The following is a 21,016-nucleotide window of genomic DNA, read 5'->3' as shown; positions in this document are numbered from 1 at the left end:
AGACTTCAGCATAGACAAATGCAGTTTTATATTTTTATGGATCTATTATCTATTGATTGGTTTTATCTTCTGCATTTTGTGGTTGTAAGTGGAATATTTATGAATTATTTATTTCTGGAACTGCACCGCACTTGGAAACACTGCTTGATTTGTTTGAAATCAAAGAAGTTAATCACAATGACAGCTCCGTTTGTAACCATGTATTGTCCATATTGGTTGGCTACAGTCCAGCTAACAGTCTCCTCTCTCCATTACTGCAATTGGTTAAAATGAGTAAGGCCTAATTCAGCATAACCCTCTTCAAATGGTATTTTCAAACTAATTTGTTAGCACTGTTTCCTATGACAAGTAACTACTCAACACATGTGGAACGAGCACTGAAACCCAGACAAGTTTCTCTTCAAAAGTTTATTGTCCTTTCTCATACACTGTGCGACTAGACCAATTACCAATACCCAATTATTACTAAAGGTACATTGTTTGGAAATACTTAATAAAAACTTCTGGTCAGCTTTTATAATCCAACATTCAAGCACATATTCAATGGGGCTCATAATGTTTTTCTCTTTCTTCTAAACAACCTACCTCACCACCACCACAAGCTCTGTATATCAGCGTTGCCCATTCTAACACAGCCATTTTGCTAGCCCAAGGCAGGTCATGTTGGTTGCTGTTTTCACTATTGAAGTGTGATTTCTTCTTGTAAACTTTGTAGTCTATGGGTTTTTATCAGACCAGCTGCTTTAAAAGAACACAATGGTCATATACGATATATTGGCTTATTTATGTTATTTTGCTTTTGTTTTCTGCTTTATTTCATTCAATTTTTAAATATACTTCTACATTTTTTCAAAACTACTTTTATGATTTGATCATACAGGACAATCAATCTAATCTGAGTAGTATAAATATGATGAAATACTAATTTTGCTGTTTTTCCTTAACAGGTGAATATTGTACGAAATTTACAGACCATGATGAGTACAGCAAGAAATGTGCAGGAGGGTACTTTAATTATGATTTTGGAAAAGGGAGACCTTTACATCCGAGTTCGGGATGGATATCGGCAAATTATGGTAATATTAACTAAAAAAAAAAATAAAAGTTTCAATGTACGTTGTTTCTTCATTTTAATCTGTACAAATCCATTATAACAATACAAGATAATCTGTTGTTATTATTTAGCTTTTGCCAATTTAAAATGCATGCAGATTTCATGGTATCACTTTAGATTAGGTGTCCCTAATTATGCTGTGCTTACCATGTAATTAATTACCTGTAACAGGTGTGACACAATAATTACAGTGCATCCGGAAAGTATTCACAGCGCATCACTTTTTCCACATTTTGTTCTGTTACAGTCTTATTCCAAAATGGATTAAATTCATTTTTTTCCTCAGAATTCTACACACAACACCCCATAATGACAATGTGAAAAAAGTTTACTTTAGGTTTTTGCAACTTTATTAAAAATAAAACAAACTGAGAAATCACGTGTACATAAGTATTCACAGCCTTTGCCATGATACTCAAAATTGAGCTCAGGTGCATCCTGTTTCCCCTGATCATCCTTGAGATGTTTCTGCAGCTTAATTGGAGTCCACCTGTGGTAAATTCAGTTGAATGAACATGATTTGGAAAGGCACACACCTGTCTATATAAGGTCTCACAGTTGACAGTTCATGTCAGAGCACAAACCAAGCATGAAGTCAAAGGAATTGTCTATAGACCTCCGAGACAGGATTGTCTCGAGGCACAAATCTGGGGAAAGTTACAGAAAAATTTCTGCTGCTTTGAAGGTCCCAATGAGCACAGTGGCCTCCATCATCCGTAAGTGGAAGAAGTTCGAAACCGCCAGGACTCTTCCTAGAGCTGGCCGGCCATCTAAACTGAGTGATCGGGGTAGAAGGGCCTTAGTCAGGGAGGTGACCAAGAACCCGATGGTCACTCTGTCAGAGCTCCAGAGGTCCTCTGTGGAGAGAGGAGAACCTTCCAGAAGGACAACCATCTCTGCAGCAATCCACCAATCAGGCCTGCATGGTAGAGTGGCCAGACGGAAGACACTCCTTAGTAAAAGGCACATGGCAGCCCGCCTGGAGTTTGCCAAAACGCACCTGAAGGACTCTCAGACAAAGATTGAACTCTTTGTTGTGAATGTCAGCTGTCACGTTTGGAGGAAACCAGGCACCGCTCATCACCAGCCCAATACCATCCCTACAGTGAAGCACAGTGGTGGCAGCATCATGCTGTGGGGATGTTTTTCAGCAGCAGGAACTGGGAAGACTAGTCAGAATAAAGGGAAAGATGACTGCAGCAATGTACAGAGACATCCTGGATGAAAACCTGCTCCAGAGCACTCTTGACCTCAGACTGGGGCGACGGTTCATCTTTCAGCAGGACAACGACACTAAGTGCACATCAAAGATATCAAAGGAGTGGCTTCAGGACAACTCTGTGAATGTCCTTGAGTGGCCCAGCCAGAGCCCAGACTTGAATCCGATTGAACTTCTCTGGAGAGATCTTAAAATGACTGTGCACCGACGCTTCCCATCCAACCTGATGGAGCTTGAGAGGTGCTGCAAAGAGGAATGGGCTAAACTGGCCAAGGATAGGTGTGCCAAGCTTGTGGCATCATATTCAGAAAGACTTGAGGCTGTAATTGCTGCCAAAGGTGCATCAACAAAGTATTGAGCAACGGCTGTGAATACTTATGTACATGTGATTTCTCAGTTTTTTTATTTTTAATAAATTTGCAAAAATCTCAAGTAAACTTTTTCCACATTGTCATTATGGGGTGTTGTGTGTAGAATTCTGAGGAACAAAATGAATTGAATCCATTTTGGAATAAGGCTGTAACATAACAAAATGTGGAAAAAGTGATGCGCTGTGAATACTTTCCGGATGCACTGTATGTATGCAATTGTAATTGTTCTTCCACAATTTTCCACAATACATATGTATGTACTTATAGAGTACACAGTTTCACGATAAAAGCAATTAAAAGTGTGAGGTATTATATTACCCCATGACCCTGTAGTTAGGATATAGCGGGTTGGATAATGGATGGAGATATTACATTAATTGCCCTGTAGAGGGTTAAGGGATCCAACAGGTAAAAGTAACATCTCATATTCTTTACAGATAAATTAGGAGTAGGGTCATCTCTAGGCAAAGGTCAAGTAGGCACCAGCCTAGGGACCCGAAAACCCCTCCTTGAGCTTCACCAACCTCCCCCGCAAGTACGCCTTATGTGTCCATGAGGGTGCTGATCTCCAAGAGGGAGCCCCCCACCCCCTCCACCTTTGTCGATTTCAATTCCAGATCGGACACACGTGTTTTAAGGGGGGACTCTGTTTTCAACGTCTCTTCACTGCCTTAGGGGGGCAGTGTACTCTTGAGCTGGACCCATTTAGGAGCACATATTTTGGTGATATGTTGACATTGGTGGAATGTTTGTGATACAAGGAACTGCAATGTTCTTGGAATAAGCACAGATGTCTTAACAACTTGAACATAAAAAAGAAAGAAAGAAATACTTCAAAAAGATTAAAGTATTTGACATGCAAATGTTGAGAAGTTCAAAACATTGAAAATTGCTGCATTTAGAAAAAGTGAGTGCAATTTATGCTGCCTTTTATTGTTTAATCAATGTGCATTTCTTTTTCCATTTTTTTTAGCTAGGAGAATACACTCCATTTTTTGGACCAGGTGGTGGAATATTTGTAAGTGATCTGTTTATTTGTTATTTAAGGGTTAATTCATTTTAAATGTAGTACACGCCACCATTTTTTATGTAACTTTAAGAGTTCCAGACATGTTGCCTCTCTGTTACTCAGCTGTTCACTGACCTAGACTTAAAATTCTGGTTTAATGCTTACTGCAAAATGTAATATTCCAGCTCTATAAGCTAAAGAGGTCCTTTAGCCATTTATTTTTACAGTGATACCTTTTCGTTGTTTAAAGATGCTACCTGCTTCTTTTCACCTTGCCCTTTTTTTTTTTGCCCCACATTTTTAAACTACCATATTTCATAGTGGTTAGCACAGATACCGCACAGCTCCTGGGCTTTGGATTCAATTCCTGATGGTGCCGCTGTCTGCGTGGAGTTTACACATATAACTCATGTCTGCCATTTAAGTAGAATCCCTGTAGTTTACAAAAAAGGCGTAATCCTGGGCCACCTTAAATTCCTTCACACCTCTCCATTAGTTAGTTTTGTAAATGTGTCAATCAGCACAAGCAGCCTGCTATTCCATCCCTCCCACCACCGCACCTCAAGGCTCTCTATCTCGGTTTGAGTTGCCTGGAGTTGTATAAGGTAAATAATATATCATTATTTGGAACACATTCATTTCATTTGTGTTCTGTGTCTACAACGATCTGAGTAAATGTAAGATGACAGGAAATGCGAGAAATGCAAGAAATGTTGAACACATAGCTAAAACAGAAACTTTTTTGATGTTATAGTACTAATGACAAAATTTTGACATGAAGTGTATAATGTGTGAAGACTGAATAAACACTTTCGCAAAAGGTACAAGTATAACAAAACAAGTGTGCTTTTATTCAAGAATATAACCAAAGAAAAAGAAATCAGGTTAGGATACAATGCTGACACGACTGCTTGACTGGTGCAGAGGTAAGAACTGCTGACTCGTAATCAAGAGGTCATGGGTTCAATTCCAGCTCCTTCCTAGAATTACCGTTTTGAGTAATAAGCTGCTCTTATTTGTTACAATTATAGAATAAAACCATACATTTGATTTGAGTCTGTACCAGCCGGTGTAAATTTATGGTACTTTTAAGGTTAGCATTTTTTTTTTTTATTCAGTTTTGTCCTCTCAGTCATGTTCACACTCCCCCCAATATGACACTGTTAGTTTTCAAATAAAAACGTGCTATAACAGAGGTGAATTTAGATGAGAATTCTACATCAGACTCTCCATGCTAGTGTTTAGATCTGGCAGTGCCATGACTTCAGCTGGGAGAACTTTTTGCCCAACTTGAGCTCTGTCAGTGGGGGGTACGGCATAGCAGGCTCCATGCTGCTTATGCTGATCAACATATTTGCAAACCAAAAGATGCTAATGGAGAGGTGTGAAGAAATTTAAGGTGGCCCGGGATTACGTGTTTATTTTGTAGGCTTCAGGGGTTCTAGTGTTAATGTATAGCTACACCAGTTACCTTCCACACCCCAACAACATGCATATAAACTGGTGTCTTTGAGTTAGCACGGTGGGCATGAGTAGGGCTTGGTGGTGTTGTATGCGTTCTGCAACTTCCTTTGAGCACATTGGTTAAGAAAACAGTTGAGTAAATGGAGATGTTTTGCCTTTCAGCTTTTGAAATGATGTGTTTCTCTAATGGAAATAAAAATAAAACTAAGTAAGCCTATCTTCTGTTAAGCATCTTGGATACAGTAAATGCATTCTGAGGCTGAGTTTTTCTGTGTAGCAGTTCTCTATATCATCAAGATTGTAAAGTTAAAACCAGAGAGAAGTGACAATTTATGCATTACAAATCCTAGTACAAGGACATAACATTGTTGTCCCTCTGTCAAAAGCTCTGTCTCTAGACAGACAATATTAGCTGTGATGAAGCCCTCAAATAACAGACCTCTGAAATTTCACATTTTCCTCTTTTGCATACTCCAATTAATTAGAATTTATAATAACATTAGACCCAAATTACTTGGAAATATAATGGTGCACTGCATGTCCATATTACAGTGAAATTATCAGACAGGGATGTGAGATCTCAGCTTTGCTTTTTAACCTGGTTGTCCACTTAATACACAAGTACAACCAAAGACAAATCAAACAATATCAGTTGGCCATTCCTCCGCACGATGCAACACCCATCAGCATATGCAATAGAAGGCAGACTGCCTGAATACTTTTGCACAGCAAGTAAGACCAAGCAAATCAAACTGGAATCATGACCCTCCACCTCAGCAGTCCAGTGACAATCAAGGTACTGTAGATGACAAAGAACTCCTGAAGACTGAAGGCTTCACTTCTGTACACAAACAGCATAGTCAAGCACAATGGCATTCACAACACAACAGAAAAAAACAGGAATGTGTTCAGGATGCTGAACAGTACTATTAAGTTCTCCCAATATAGAATCTTCTGTCCTAGACCCATGTCTCATCATCTCTTCTGTACACTGGAGGATAACTAAACAAATTAAAAAAACATTTGACTAGTCTGTCACCATTTCATATCAAAAGTCTGCAAAGAATCCTACAGGTCTTCTGTCCAAGAACTTCTACAAATGACGAACTGCTTGATATTTTGACATGCTTTCTAGGTGGCATTCTAAGATCATAATGAAAAGACACACCTGAGATGGATGAGCAGTGTCGTCAGAAAGGAAAACGACTTCAGCACCAAAACTGCCTTACACTGAGCTCCCAAGATCACGACTGTGAGGCAGATTTGAAGATCTGAAACTAAGAATGGGACACCATACAGCAATTCACCCAATACAGTCAAAAGTAGAAGATCTTCGCTGCTATCCTCTATGCTAGTAGGCATAATTAGAAACGTTGTGACAGAAAGAAGCCATTTAGCCCAATGACCTTGTCCAAAATGGCCATTATGGATAAAACCTTTCTGTGCACAGGAGATTAAAAAAATATCCTAATTTGTATAGATTCAAGCACTATAGTCTCCACTTCAAAAGATTCAGAACTTTTTGGAGTGTGTGTGTGTGTTTGAGTGAGCCACTGAAAGCATCCTTCATGAGTCCCCAAAACAGAACAGCTTCTTCTTCTCCAAGCAAGCAAAGTGATGGTGGTGAACTGTAGCAGGCAAGCCCCCATAAGGGGGTCCACTGACGAGTTACTTATTTTTGGTCAAATTCTCATTCTGTTACCTTGAGAGCAATGGCTTGAGGCATTTAATAAATCTGTTAGTTGTCAGTTCTCTAAATATCAAACATGGATTGTTGGGGTTTTTTGGGGTTTTTTTTGGTCTCTTATTGTTTCTTGAAATAATACATAAATAGGACATTAGTCCTAAAAATCTTATGGTTTCTCTATGAAATTTAAAAGCATTTTACTGTTTAAAATGAAGCACATGTATTTTTTTTTTTGTTGAGCATTAAACAATCATTTAATCACAATAAATTAAACAATGGTTTGAAAAGGTGCAGACACACAAATGGAGCAGAGTTGGTTATACGATCGTTTATTTTGCAGATACGGTGTGCATCCTATGTAGTTTTAAAAATGTGTGTAATAATTAAGTTTCAGCGTGCAAAGCAAAGACTATTTACAGATTATAAAACATACCTTGTGTTGCTTCTAAAGTGACATCTTAGCCACAGACAAAATTCTGACTAGTCAGAAAAGTAGAAGCTGCTGTGTATGTGTTTTAGCAAGGCATCATGGGAGACAAATCCAATAAATTAGGATTTGAGCCATAGTTATAGCACTGTTGAAGTTAAATGTTTGAGATTATTAAAGTGTAAGATATATTTATAATTGTGTGTATATATGTGTTCTGTTTTCCAGGAAAATGAAGTGGCCGCAGTTCAACCACCTCCTGTTATACTTTATCCCCACTCCCACCCTTCCCAGAGTGCTGCAGAAACTATTTCTCAGGGTGGCCAAGACATAAAGCAAGACCTACCACCCCACTCTCCTGTACGCCAGCCAGATTATGGCCATAACGTCTATCCCAGTGTACCGGATCCACCCAGAAGGAATCCGCTGTTGCCCCAAGTCAGCTATCCCGATTCACCCCAACACAGACCACATCTGTCTGAATCGTCTTCCTCTGCTATTCATTTACATGGCACAGGGCCTGCTGTGAGTATGGCACTTCATTCATCTGTCATTTGTTGAGCAACATGAACAGAAGAATGTCTAATGTAGCATGTATGCTAAATGTTTTCCTAAGAGACTTAACAAAGCCCTGTTGTACCATAGGACATGTTAAAATAAGAAGAAATGAAAACCTATTACTAGTACAGTATTCCAGTTTCCCTCCCTGGCCCAAAGTCGTGCTTATTAAAAGAACTGGTGACATTGTACTTTGTGCTGCCCTGGTGACCCATCCAGCACTGGTTGTGAGTCTCACCTTTCTGCCAAAAATACTCTTCAGAAAAAACAGAATGAGAAAATCTGTCCACACATAGCCATACATTGTGTATAAATCTAGAAGTTCCAGGCTATAACACTCGTAAATGTGAAACACTGTGTCAGGGTTTAGTATCAGGTTAAGGTGCTTTGACTTGGATATCACAATCAATCTGTGTGTTTTATTTAGGGCAGAATCAAATTCTAAAATTATTCAGGTTTATACTTTTTAAATACAAAATGTAATCATTTCCTACTCCGCCAATGTTCCATTAAGGTCTACAGCTTATTAACACAGTAGATACATGGTGTAATATTTGATATTTGAACAGTTATTTTAGGTGATCGGCTGTTCTGTAGGCTTTGTAAAATGGTTTATTATACAAAATGCACATTTAATATTACCACAAAAAATATTAATCTTTATTATTAGTCAGAGTTAAAGTCTATTATAAGCAGATGCTATCATCTATCAGATGGTTCTAATGCAATCTAGAAATGAGAAAATATTCTTCTTTGTTAGACACTTGTAATGGTCCAGTCCATTCAGAACTGGCCCAGTGAAACAGCCAGCAGGAAACAATGGTAGGTTTTGTATTTTCTAGGTCCACCACCGCCTTGTCAAGCACTGACACAGTATTACAGCTACATTGTTGTTACTACGTTGTTGCTGTATTTGTTAAATCCTGACACTAGTGTCCTTAGTTTATAAAGGCCCATGTCTAAGTCTACACTAAAAAAAGCTCATACAAGTCCAAATCCACAAAGCACTCCATCGGCCTGTTACCCAAGGTGCAAGCATCTCTTAATTCTGCCTTCTTTCCATTAAGCAGGGGCTTGGTTGGTGTCAGAGTCTCCATTAGGCCTTTTATGACTTCATTACAGACTGAGCTGGTGCTACACACCGTCCTGGCCTTTCTGTATTCTTCAGATTAGATGCAGGTTCAGATCGAGAAGCACTGCACACTAGAGACAGAGGCAGTAACCATAGTCTCTGAATAGCCAAAGCGCAAATAATTCCAACATATTTTGCTTTTTAAAGATAATACAAGAGATTCTGTTCGACTTTACTGCTGAACTTAAACTGCTAAAAGTGTTGCTTGTGTACAGGCATCAGACGTATCATATGAAAGCCTTTCTTATATTAACAGTCAAGTGGACAACATGTAGAAGGTGCAAACAACTTTTTAGAATAATGTGTTTTTTCCCCCTCTGTCCTAAAGTTACATCTGATAGCACTCAACAGTCCTCAAACAGGAGACATGCGAGGCATTCGAGGAGCCGATTTTCAGTGTTTCCAGCAAGCCAGAGCAGTGGGACTGACGGGCACATTCCGGGCCTTCCTCTCATCTAAACTTCAGGACCTCTACAGCATTGTGCGCAGGGCAGACCGGAATACTCTGCCAATAGTCAATCTGAAGGTATCCATTATAAAACCTTCCATTGTCAAATGGTCTGTGTTTTTGGGATTTATTTCAGTTACCCAAAAAAAGGTCTTTTGGTTAATTGCATGCTCCAAAGTAATTTGAGCACATCAACAAAGTACAAAGTTAATGCCCTCTCTACTGACTGTAATAAAAAGTGAAGGACAATGGCTGTAATTGTATCAAATGCTTTAGTATAAATCTCTCTGACACATTAAGAAAATTTAATAAAATGTCACTACCCTTGTAAGTCTTTTACCTTTACTATACAGTAAATTTAGTAATAATTGTGTCAAATATATCAGAATATTAGCATGGGCATATGCTTTAAAAATGGCATTGGGAGTAAGCTGTGCACTACATACAAGACTAAATGAAATGCTTTTTTTCCCCTCAGGATGAAGTGCTGTTTGACAGCTGGGAGTCGCTATATAATGGTCTAGATGGCCAAATGAAACCAAATGTTCACATTTACTCCTTTGATGGTCGCGATGTCCTTAAAGATAATACATGGTAAGTGCAACAGTTACTTATGTCAATAAAAATATAGCTGACAACTAAGTATCGTGATACCCTGTGCCCTTGGACCCCAGGCACATTTCAAACTGTGGGTATTTGTAGTTCATGCACAAGGCCCAAGTGACAGAAAGAGAGACACAGACATGTCGATCCCCATTCTTTATAGTGAAAGGCAAAAATGAATTTAATTCAATTAGGTGTTTAAAATGTCATAGGAATCACTGTTTCAAACTTCAAAACTCTGTTAAAAGTACAGATAGACATCTTCTCAGACTTAAAAAGTAAAAAAAAAAATTCTTCTCACCTTTTTCACTTGAGCTACTGAAACAGAAGTCAAATATAACTCTGTACTTAATCACGACTGCCGTGATTAGTTCCATGACTCCATTTGTTCAGGACATCCATAGGCCGACCACCAAGCACTGTCCGTTACACTTTTTCCCCCAAAGCTTCTCTCTAGACTAGTGATTTGCTCATGACTAGTTCCACACCTCCTTCCTCTCTGCTCACTCGAAGGCTCAGTTGCAAAGCATTTTCCTGTTCACACAATCCACAGACTGCGGTGGGCTGGCGTCCTGCCCGGGGTTTATTTCCTGCCTTGCGCCCTGTGTTGGCTGGGATTGGCTCCAGCAGACCCCCGTGACCCTGTAGTTAGGATATAGCGGGATGGATGGATGGACAATCCACAGATCACTGCCAGTTTCCTCTTTCACCGTAAATCATGCATTTGTCTGTGAATCTCCATCGTCCCTGCTCTCCACTGTGTTCAGAAGGTCAGATATGGATCTGGAAGATACAAGAATGATACAGACTCCAACCAGACTAGTCAAGCAGATTGATTGACAAGACACCTCAGTGAGACGTGCACTGTGACTGCTCCTTACTGTGTCACTCTCTGGAATTAAATTCAGTCTCCCGTAGAATGCACAACCACTTGCAGCTGTTCTAGTTTGCTGTCTCCAGTTATCCCTTGCTGGTATTCTACCAGTACCATATTTACCCCATCGGTTCCCCCACTGGTTCTCAATACTTCTCACTATTATCGCCATCACTACTGTCTGTGCTCGCACCCAAATTTACTTTCCAGTTTATCACTTTTACTGTCTGCCAGCAATTACTCAACTCAGTTTCCCCACTGAAACACACCAGCATCAGAATGCCTAAACACTCCCAGTGCCACTTGCGGCACAACCTGCACCATCCCCATCTCCAGGTATGTACTGTATGTGCCCGTCCAGCCTACACAAACATGCAGATTTCCCACAGCACTGTGACACGACCTGTCAGAGTTCCAAGTCTGAGTGTGCCATGTAAAACACAGACACAGTGGTTTTTATTTGCAGTTGCTCAAACAGTTTTTCAAATCAGTTGCAGAAACAAATAAAATAAAAAAGGCAACTGAAGGCCATTCAGCATTGGTAGCTTCAGCCAGGTTAAATTAAGATACCACGGAGATTCTTAACACATACAAAACTCCAGCTGATTTTCTGTCACACACCTTTTTATAAAGACTTTATACAGTACATCCGGAAAGTATTCAGAGCGCATCACTTTTTCCACATTTTGTTCTGTTACAGCCTTATTCCAAAATGAATTCAATTCATTTTTTTCCTCAGAATTCTACACACAACACCCCATAATGACAACATGAAAAAAGTTTACTTGAGGTTTTTAAAAATTTATTAAAAATAAAAAAATTGAGAAAGCACATGTATAAAGTATTCAAAACCTTTGCCATGAAGCTCAAAATTGAGCTCAGGTGCATCCTGTTTCCCCTGATCATCCTTGAGATGTTTCTGCAGCTTAATTGGAGTCCACCTGTGGTAAATTCAGTTGATTGGACATGATTTGGAAAGGCACACACCTGTCTATATAAAGGTCCCACAGTTGACAGTTCATGTCAGAGCACAAACCAAGCATGAAGTCAAAGGAATTGTCTGTAGACCTCTGAGACAGGATTGTCTTGAGGCACAAATCTGGGGAAGGTTACAGAAAAATTTCTGCTGCTTTGAAGGTCCCAATGAGCACAGTGGCCTCCATCATCCGTAAGTGGAAGAAGTTCGACACCACCAGGACTCTTCCTAGAGCTGGCCGGCCATCTAAACTGAGCGATCGGGGGAGAAGGGTTTTAGTCAGGGAGGTGACCAAGAACCCGATGGTCACTCTGCCAGAGCTCCAGAGGTCCTCTGTGGAGAGAGGAGAACCTTCCAGAAGGACAACCATCTCTGCAGCAATCCACCAATCAGGCCTGTATGGTAGAGTGCCCAGATGGAAGCCAATCCTTAGTAAAAGGCACATGGCAGCCCTCCTGGAGTTTGCCAAAAGGCACCTGATGGACTCTCAGACCATGAGAAACAAAATTCTCTGATCTGATGAGACAAAGATTGAACTCTTTGGTGTGAATGCCAGGCATCACGTTTGGAGGAAACGAGGCACCGTTCATCACCAGGCCAATACCATCTCTACAGTGAAGCATGGTGGTGGCAGCATCATGCTGTGTGGATGTTTTCAGTGGCAGGAACTGGGAGACTAGTCAGGATAAAGAGAAAGATGACTGCAGCAATGTACAGAGACATCCTGGATGAAAACCTGCTCCAGAGCGCTCTTGACCTCAGACTGGGGCGATGGTTCATCTTTCAGCAGGACAACAACCCTAAGCACACAGCCAAGATATCAAAGGAGTGGTTTCAGGACAACTCTATGAATGTCCTTGAGTGGCCCAGCCAGAGCTCAATCCGATTGAACATCTCTGGAGAGATCTTAAAATGGCTGTGCACCGACGCTTCCCATCCAACCTGATGAAGCTTGAGAGGTGCTGCAAATAGGAATGGGCAAAACTGGCCAAAGATAGGTGTGCCAAGCTTGTGGCATCATATTCAAAAAGACTTGAGGCTGTAATTGCTGCCAAAGGTGCATCGACAAAGTATTGAGCAAAGGCTGTGAATACTTATGTACATGTGATTTCTCAGTTTTTTATTTTTAATAAATTTGCAAAAACCTGAAGTAAACTTTTTTCATGTTGTCATTATGGGGTGTTGTGTGTAGAATTCTGAGGAAAAAAATTAATTTAATCCATTTTGGAATAAGGCTGTAACATAAGAAAATGTGGAAAAAGTGATGTGTTGTGAATACTTTCCAGATGCACTGTATAAGAAGTGGGCAAGGGACAAAATGAAATGGGCGTGACAAAAGAAAGGTGGGCTTAAGAAGGATTGTTTGAGATGTGCAAGAGGTAGCCAAGCATGTGAAATGTTTGACTGAGGAAGTTCTTAAAGCATCGCGTGATTGTGCTTCAAGAATTTGGGTGTCACAATAATGAGGTAAGGCACTACCACAGTGCTGCATATGTTACATTATTATTGAAAAATCCATCTTTAATCAAAACAATCCATTTTCTAAAATTAAGCAAAATTTTATTTGTAAATGTATATTTGTGTACTGCTTAGGAGAACTGTCAAACAATAGAGGAATAAATATTTATATAAGAATGAGCTTATGTACAAAAGAGAGTTAACCACAATATTCATCATTGTAGTCGACACAGTAAGTTTAACCAAGAGCCAGTCAGTAGGACACAGTCTAAGGGGGGATGTCTGCTATAACACTCTACAGGTAATGTAAGCCACTGTGCCACAATCTAAAGAATACTCGGCAAACATTAAGTGCTCACTCACAAGAAATGATAGCAACGTGTTCGGGAAATGGGCAAGATGTGACTCCACAGGGACTACCCATGTGCACGTCCTTCAGGACTACACAACAGAGAAAAAAAGAAAGCTTGTACTAGACCTCCAGACCTCACTTTCAGTAGATGATGTTCAAGGTCAGAGGTTATAAGTGCAGAAAAATATGAATACAAATGACATTATTGGGAGGAATCCAGAAGAAAACACTTCAGAAAAAGGCCATCAACATAACCTTGGAGATTTTTGGAGAAATGTCCTCTGGAACGATTAGTGTAAAGGTGATCATTTCCATTCACAAATTGATCCATCACACCTCCCAAAAACCTAAAACTTTCATCTGGTAAAATGGCCATCGTCTTAAGAACGGTGAGAGTGTCGTGGTGGGAGTGTCATGGTTTAACCCGTGTTTTTTCTATTTCATGGGTGTGGATGAGTCACCACCATTGAAGAATATTGGGCCCTCTATCATCGAGTCTTCCAGCAGGACGCTAATCCTGAACACTCCAGTAGATTTACTAAAGAAATTTTATGTTGCGGCATGGCTGACTCAAAATTCAGACTACAATTCACCAGCCATGTCATGAGGCCTGACCACCCTACACAGACTGCACAGACTACCGGGCCAGCTTACACTTCTGCATCAAGCCATCTCACCTATCTCTAGCAAGTTAATAGCTAGTGGAGAGAGACAGCATCATCATTTCCATACAAGTCAAGTGGCTTTATTGTCATATTATCCATACACTGCATTGCAGCATACAGTGAGATGAAATAACGTCCCAGAACGGCAGACATGGAAAAAACTATAAACAGATAAATCAATAAATACCAGGTAAATGAAAAGATAGTAATAAATAAATAAACAATAATGTAACCAGCAGGAACTCAACTAAAGTAAATAAATTTAAGTCAGTTATATATATATATATATATATATATATATATATATATATAGTATAATATGTTAATCTAGCATTCCTTTCATTAAATGAATGAATGTACTTCAGGGATATTTCTACAATGAGAAGAATAAAAAAAAAAAACAACAAAAGACACACGGCAACACTGACTTCGATATGTGGGAATCGTGAGAAGGGTCTATTTAAAAGTAAATTGAGAAAACCGAGAATAGAAACTGAGAAATTATCAGATAGAAATGGACATCTGAGCTAAGGGGAAGAAACAACTAGACAAACGGGACTGATTATGGATGATTTTTTTTTCTTTGTTGATATGAGGACCAAGTTAAGTGGACACGTTATAATAATCTAAACAGGGACAGAGACATGGAATACAAAACGTGACTTTTATTTTGATCCTCTCCTTTTGAATATAACTGATACTGAGAGAGAAAAAATAGCTTTGTGAGACACATTTGTTGAAAAGGTTGGCCTTATGAACTCTTAGACATATTGATTGAATGGTTTGTGTAATCTTTTCCTGTGCTCCCCCGTAAGCAGCACAAACATCTTCTGACCTGGGTGTGCTTTAACTCTGTCCTTCTTTCACAGGACCCAGAAAATGGTCTGGCATGGCTCAAACAACAAAGGTCAGCGCATGACGGACCACTACTGTGAGACGTGGAGGACGGGAGTCCATGAACTGACCGGATTTGCCTCGTCGCTTGAGGCAGGACGACTACTGCAGCAGCGTCCTGTTAGCTGTTCCAGTTCTTTAATTGTTCTCTGCATTGAGAACAGCTTCATGACACAAGCTAAAAAGTAACGGACCCCAAGAGCCCGCTCTCCATAACCCATCACGTGCAGTGTCCAAACTGCAGGCCGCCTGCGCTACGGGCCTCCCATGATTCCCACTTCTCAAGCCTCCTGCCGTATTGAGAGAAGCCAAAACACTCGTGTAGACCCCACTTTCCAGTCAGCCCCACCAAACTATGGTCATAAAGTACCAGGGTCATTTTGGCAGTATGTTATTTTAATGGTCTTTGTTGTATAGGAATTTAATGTGTGTTCTGTTGTTGATTCTGTTTTCTGAACTTTTATACATGTAATCGATTTTTACGTAATAATAATGTGCATAATACCCTTTTTTTATTTTTGGAAGACTGTCGGACATTGTCAATAAGCGCAGTAGTATTTTTGGATAAAAAAAAAAAAGTTATTTATTTTGGTGAAAAAAATTTTAAACAGGCATGAAAAAGAATAATAATTAATTTGGGAGCCACTTTTTTGGTTTGTTTTTTTTAAAGCAATAATTTAAATGAGACATTTGCAATACACTACAGTCAAAGGCTGATTTTTATTAATTTTGATAACAAGTACAAATTTCTATATAAGAATGAGCACAGTGGGGTAAGATTGTACACGTTTTCCCCCAAACGTATTTTGTCGAACCAAAAATGGTGCATTTTTAAAACTGTCGATGCACCAGTGGAAGACATCTGAAGTTACTATTTTTCATTAACAAACAGTATTCCAAACTCGAAATCGTGGATAAGCAGTTTATCCGCTGGCAGTGCCAAATTCAGCATAAATCAGTCTTGAGCACAGGGTGGGGACGTGTGCCTTAAGGGGACACGTCAGCTCTGACAGACCCTCCGACGGCTGTGGTCAGGAGGAGGAAGCTGCAGTGAGAGTGAGGGCAGCCTTTCGAAAAGATTCAAATTCATTTGTTTGAATTGGTGCTACTTTGTTGTAAACTACTGTTTTGGAAATCCATGTGGGGCAATTGAAATGTCGCAACGGAAGTATTTTCATTTGACATTAGCTGTGTTTTCTTTTCTAACTACAGTATCACTGCTTGCCATGTTATCAGTTGTGTACCTAAGCGAACCTGTGGATTTCCATTTTTGACTTGCTGTTTATAACTTGTATTGTGCTGTAAACATTTTCTCTGAGGCACTGAATAAAGGTACAAATCTTTTAGACGTGACTGTTGTTGTGAACTGTACTTGGGCCTAGTGCTGCCGGGATGGCCTTCATGACGCTGAAATGGACTAAGCAGGTTTGAGATTGTCAGATTATTATACAACACCACTTATTTTTTTGTATAGTGCTCTTCACTGAGTGTGATTCTCAGTTAAAACACAAGTTTCCATTTTACTGAATGTAGAGCAGGTACACACAGAAATGGAGATTTGTTACATCACACAGAGACCAAGGTTGACACGGATTAAACCTAAACAGCAGCCCCGCCGTGATTTTGTTTCTGCACCATCACAGAAGTGATGTACTTCTTAACGTGTGTTGCCGGTGAGGGACTTACATTTTGCATCACTATAAACAAACATTTTTTTCTTGTTATCGATTACCAAGGGTTTATTCTCCCGCTCATTCTAGGCAGACCAAAAATCAAGATGACCACCATAACATGTGGGCCAGGGTTGACATGTGCAAATTGGCGCTGCATTATTCTATAAGTACTTACCATGTTTAAGAGCCACTAAATCCAGCACTTCTGTTCGTTCCCGATTTCTCAAAAGAGATGGAGGTACAACTTGAACAAAAAAAAGACAAAGAAATCAGTGAGCCTAAGATGCCACTTAAACTGACACATAACGGATTTCTAATTCTGTTAATGGTATGTTGTGTCCCCTGCTTATGGCATGATGTTAGCACTTGGGTATGAGCTCAGCAGTTGATTGCCATCCACCTCAAAGGGTCAAAGGGTGTTGCTATGTCTTTGTCATTCCAACAGATGGCACATTACCACTGCTTTGATGAATCCCTTATGAAATGGCATATAACTGAGACAAATGCCTTGCAAACGTTAACACCAAGGTCTTTGCTGATTCCTCGGATTTCAGCCTCTCTCAGACGGGTGACAGAGGCAGTCAGACATGACATTACAATTGTCAGGTTAGCTACTCCATACCTTTTTATAAAGCTCTCAAGTGCCCCGTTCAGGTTTTTTCCTTCTTTGCTCCACATTCAGCTGCAATGAGCACAAGCTCCCCACAACTCTGAAGAGGAAAAAACAGGTTTGTTAAGTTAAGAGGGTTGCACATATGAAACAGGCCATCAGATCTCTGCCACAGTCATAACAGAAACCAGTAATCTTATGAAACATTTACAAAACTGACCATGGCCATTTGATACCCAAGTAGCATTATGGCGCTTATTGGGGCACGTGTTACCACACTGAATGAATGAATGAATGACTTCAGTTGCTGCTATGGTTTGATCTGCGCCCATTTAGAGTAAACCTCACAACTGAGCAACATTGTGGAATTCCAGACAGCTGCAAAACAAACTGCTGATCGGGTCAAAGTACATTTAAAAAAATGGCTGGCCAAAATACAAGGAAGCACATGAAAAAGTCACCCATAGATCATGGAGTAGTCTCTGACATGACCTTCACAACACACCCATCTGCTGTAATGATCACCAGAGCAACTTCCCATAAGAGCCACAATGTCGGCGACAAACTCTGGGTTAAAAATGGAAGGTTTTATTCATTTAGATGAAAATGGAACTAGAACTAGACTTTTCTGCCAATTGTTTGTTTCGCAGCAGGACTCACAATGGGATATTATTTTATGAATCCCACACATGTCAACTTGAGTGAGCCTACAGGTACATAACAACAAAACAATGCTAAACGTGCACTGGTTCTTCCCAATAACTTTACCGGACTATACAGTATTTGCTGCTGCTGGAGCTCCTTATAGTGTGTGGAGCTTATTTTTTATGACACCACCCTGTAAGTTCTGATCTGCTGAAGTTCAATAAGACCCACTCAGCCAGGCATCCAGCTGCAATGGCTGGGGTGGAACCCAGACCTCCAATTTTCCCTGCTATGTATAACTTTTTACACTTCCCTGCATCATTTATGGGCCAATTGGATGCCAAAGAGTCAGATGCGATACTCTTTCCCATGGTGGCCTCTGGCCCTTCAACCAATCCCTACCAAGTCCTTCCGTTCTTCTCTAATCTTCCATTAGTTAATGTTTTGTCCATGATAAAATTCTCACAGGAAGTACCTTGTGCTTTTATACCTTCTGCCCAGTCTGACTTCAGGCACACCTCTTTAACCGTTCTAGCCTGTCATGCAACAAACCAAGCATCTCAGTACGTCTTATAATTGAGTAACTGCTAGGCAATTAACACTAAACTTTCCAATGTTTTTATCTCAATTGTATTGTGTTTCTAATCCCTCATTTCCCAACCTGTAGGGATTACAAGTGGGCCATGGCCAACACCTGACGAAATCCCCACCATTCACCACTCTGACAAATTGTGTTTGATTCACAGTGGTAGCAAGTGGAGTGTGGCCAATCCTGGATGATCTCCCCAATCGCAGCTCTGACGATATTGTTAGAGTCACCAAGGAGGAAAAACACTGATGATCATGCTTGATTCATATGATGCTCTGATGACCCTGCTTTAACAATTGAGCTAAACTCACGGACTGGACTGTGACACCACAAATGCTGGGAAATGCTAGTCTTTTTAGTACTCGCAAAAGATATAAGAAAAACACTGCACATAATTATTCATAGTCCATCTGCAGATCGCTACCCCTCTTCTGTTGAGCTACATCTAAAGTTGCACTAACCCAACGAATCAACCAACCACCACATGTTTGGTTAACACTGCAGGTTTGCATCCAGCCTATGTAATCACCGCAGTAATATAGTAATAATAGTAATATGCAAAACATAGACAAAGAAGTTTTCTTAATTTTCTATATGAGATAATTTCAAGTCACACGAGACAAGACTTTGTGCCAAGAGTTCTAACCACGCCCGGGGCCATAAATAAAAGACAAAGAGTAGAAGACAAAGTAGAACATCGTAAAGAGGTTCAAAAATGTTGGCGTGATACACATGCAGAACAAGTTAAGAGATAATGAAAGTACTAAATTTTGAAAGTCTCAAAAAACTGATAGTAGAGATTGCATTAGCGCCAACAAACGGAAATTATTACTTGGTGAGATAACAGAACAGCGAAAAGAGATTGAATATACGGACATAGGTGATATGACAGAAGTATGTAGATATTGTCTGGCTTTAAACTTTAAGTCTTGTAGATCGTCTAATTCATGTTGCCAGAAGGAAAAAGTAGTGTTTCTTCCAAATGAAGAGGCATATCTGCGAGAATTAAGAGATTTGTTGTTTGAAATCCACATACACGAGCAGAGACGTGAACTGGCTGGTGTGTAGCGCAGGCTTGGGTGTTGGCGAGCAAAGCCCCCTAGTATTAAATACAATGATGTATGCAATTGAAAACAGTGAAGAATGGAGGATTACACACAAAACATTAGACCTCACCTGGAACGTGTACAGCTGTTTACGCAAAGAGACTTACTAGCTTAGCCTAAGCAGACCCAATGGTTAAGCTATACTTGTGCCAATCACCACAGCAGGTGCCCCTCACCACACTGCTACTATGGGAAAATATATTTTCCTCAGCTGCTAACCATTGTGTGAATATAGTGTGAATCACACTCGACAGGAGCTCTCACCATTATACCTTGAATATATTATTATGGAGATCCCTGTGCTAGTATTTAGGTTCACTTACACCATACTGACTGTTAAATTGTATTAGGTAGCTGCTTTACAGCGCACCACGTGGTCTGCTGCTTCAAGCAAACAGACTTACCAGCTCTGCTCAAGCACACCAAATGGTTGTCTTCAGAAAGCACCTGTGAGAAGCTGAGTAGAGCGTTCTGAGACGGCACTGGGGAGCGCAATGGAAAACATAACTGAACTGAATGTAGCAACAGCTTTTGAAATATTTTCAGGATATGGTACAGCTTTGATTTAGCACATTGTTACTGAAATCTAAAAAACATATACAAACATTCATAATTAACAATAATATCTTTTTTAAAAGTTTAGAAAAAACATTTCCGTATATTTTAATGGAACTTTATACATGGCTGCATGCCGCTTAACTTATTTGAATTAGTTGTGACACTTTAGAGCTGCTGTTTCCATTTCTATTCTGCCTACTTAACCTTTGGAAACCGGTAGAGACAAGAGGGCAGCAAGCTGGTGGAGCACCTCTGGCTACCTGGTGGTGCTGGATATGTGGTTTGCGCTACTTGCCCTTTTCCCACCCTGCATATCTCTTCTTAATAGCAGTTTTGAACCAAACACTCAAGGTTACTATTAAATTAATCAAATATTTCTTTTCTTTTTTTTTTTAACATGTGGGATTATTCAGTTTCCTAAATTATGCATGCTTCAAACAAAGATAAAATTAACTAAAACTTTTTAAAAGAACTAAAGCTTAGTACTTAATACACAATAGCAAGGAGTTCAAAGGATGTCCTTCATTTTAACCACAACCATTCACATTCTTCTGACAGGTAATTGTCTACAGAGCTAATCAGCA

General features: G+C 39.8%; 1 protein-coding gene across 2 annotated transcripts in view; it reads left to right on the top strand.

Annotated features, from left to right (window-relative positions):
• col18a1b (collagen type XVIII alpha 1 chain b) overlaps window positions 1–16,604 on the top strand; it is a 315,691-nt gene extending 299,087 nt beyond the window's left edge. For both annotated transcript variants that reach the window (XM_039756370.1, XM_039756369.1), the window contains 6 exons: window positions 948–1,076; window positions 3,678–3,722; window positions 7,520–7,816; window positions 9,310–9,507; window positions 9,908–10,023; window positions 15,227–16,604. In XM_039756370.1, the coding sequence (XP_039612304.1) occupies window positions 948–1,076; window positions 3,678–3,722; window positions 7,520–7,816; window positions 9,310–9,507; window positions 9,908–10,023; window positions 15,227–15,440 (999 nt within the window). In that variant the 3' untranslated portion in view covers window positions 15,441–16,604. The remainder of the gene's footprint in view (window positions 1–947; window positions 1,077–3,677; window positions 3,723–7,519; window positions 7,817–9,309; window positions 9,508–9,907; window positions 10,024–15,226) is intronic.
• Window positions 16,605–21,016: the final 4,412 nt, after the last annotated feature.

This window comes from Polypterus senegalus, chromosome 6 (genome assembly GCF_016835505.1).
Source record: "Polypterus senegalus isolate Bchr_013 chromosome 6, ASM1683550v1, whole genome shotgun sequence".
Classification (NCBI taxonomy): Eukaryota; Metazoa; Chordata; class Cladistia; order Polypteriformes; family Polypteridae; genus Polypterus; species Polypterus senegalus.
Note: the sequence above shows the minus strand (reverse complement) of the source record. Positions and strands in the feature narration are given on the sequence as shown.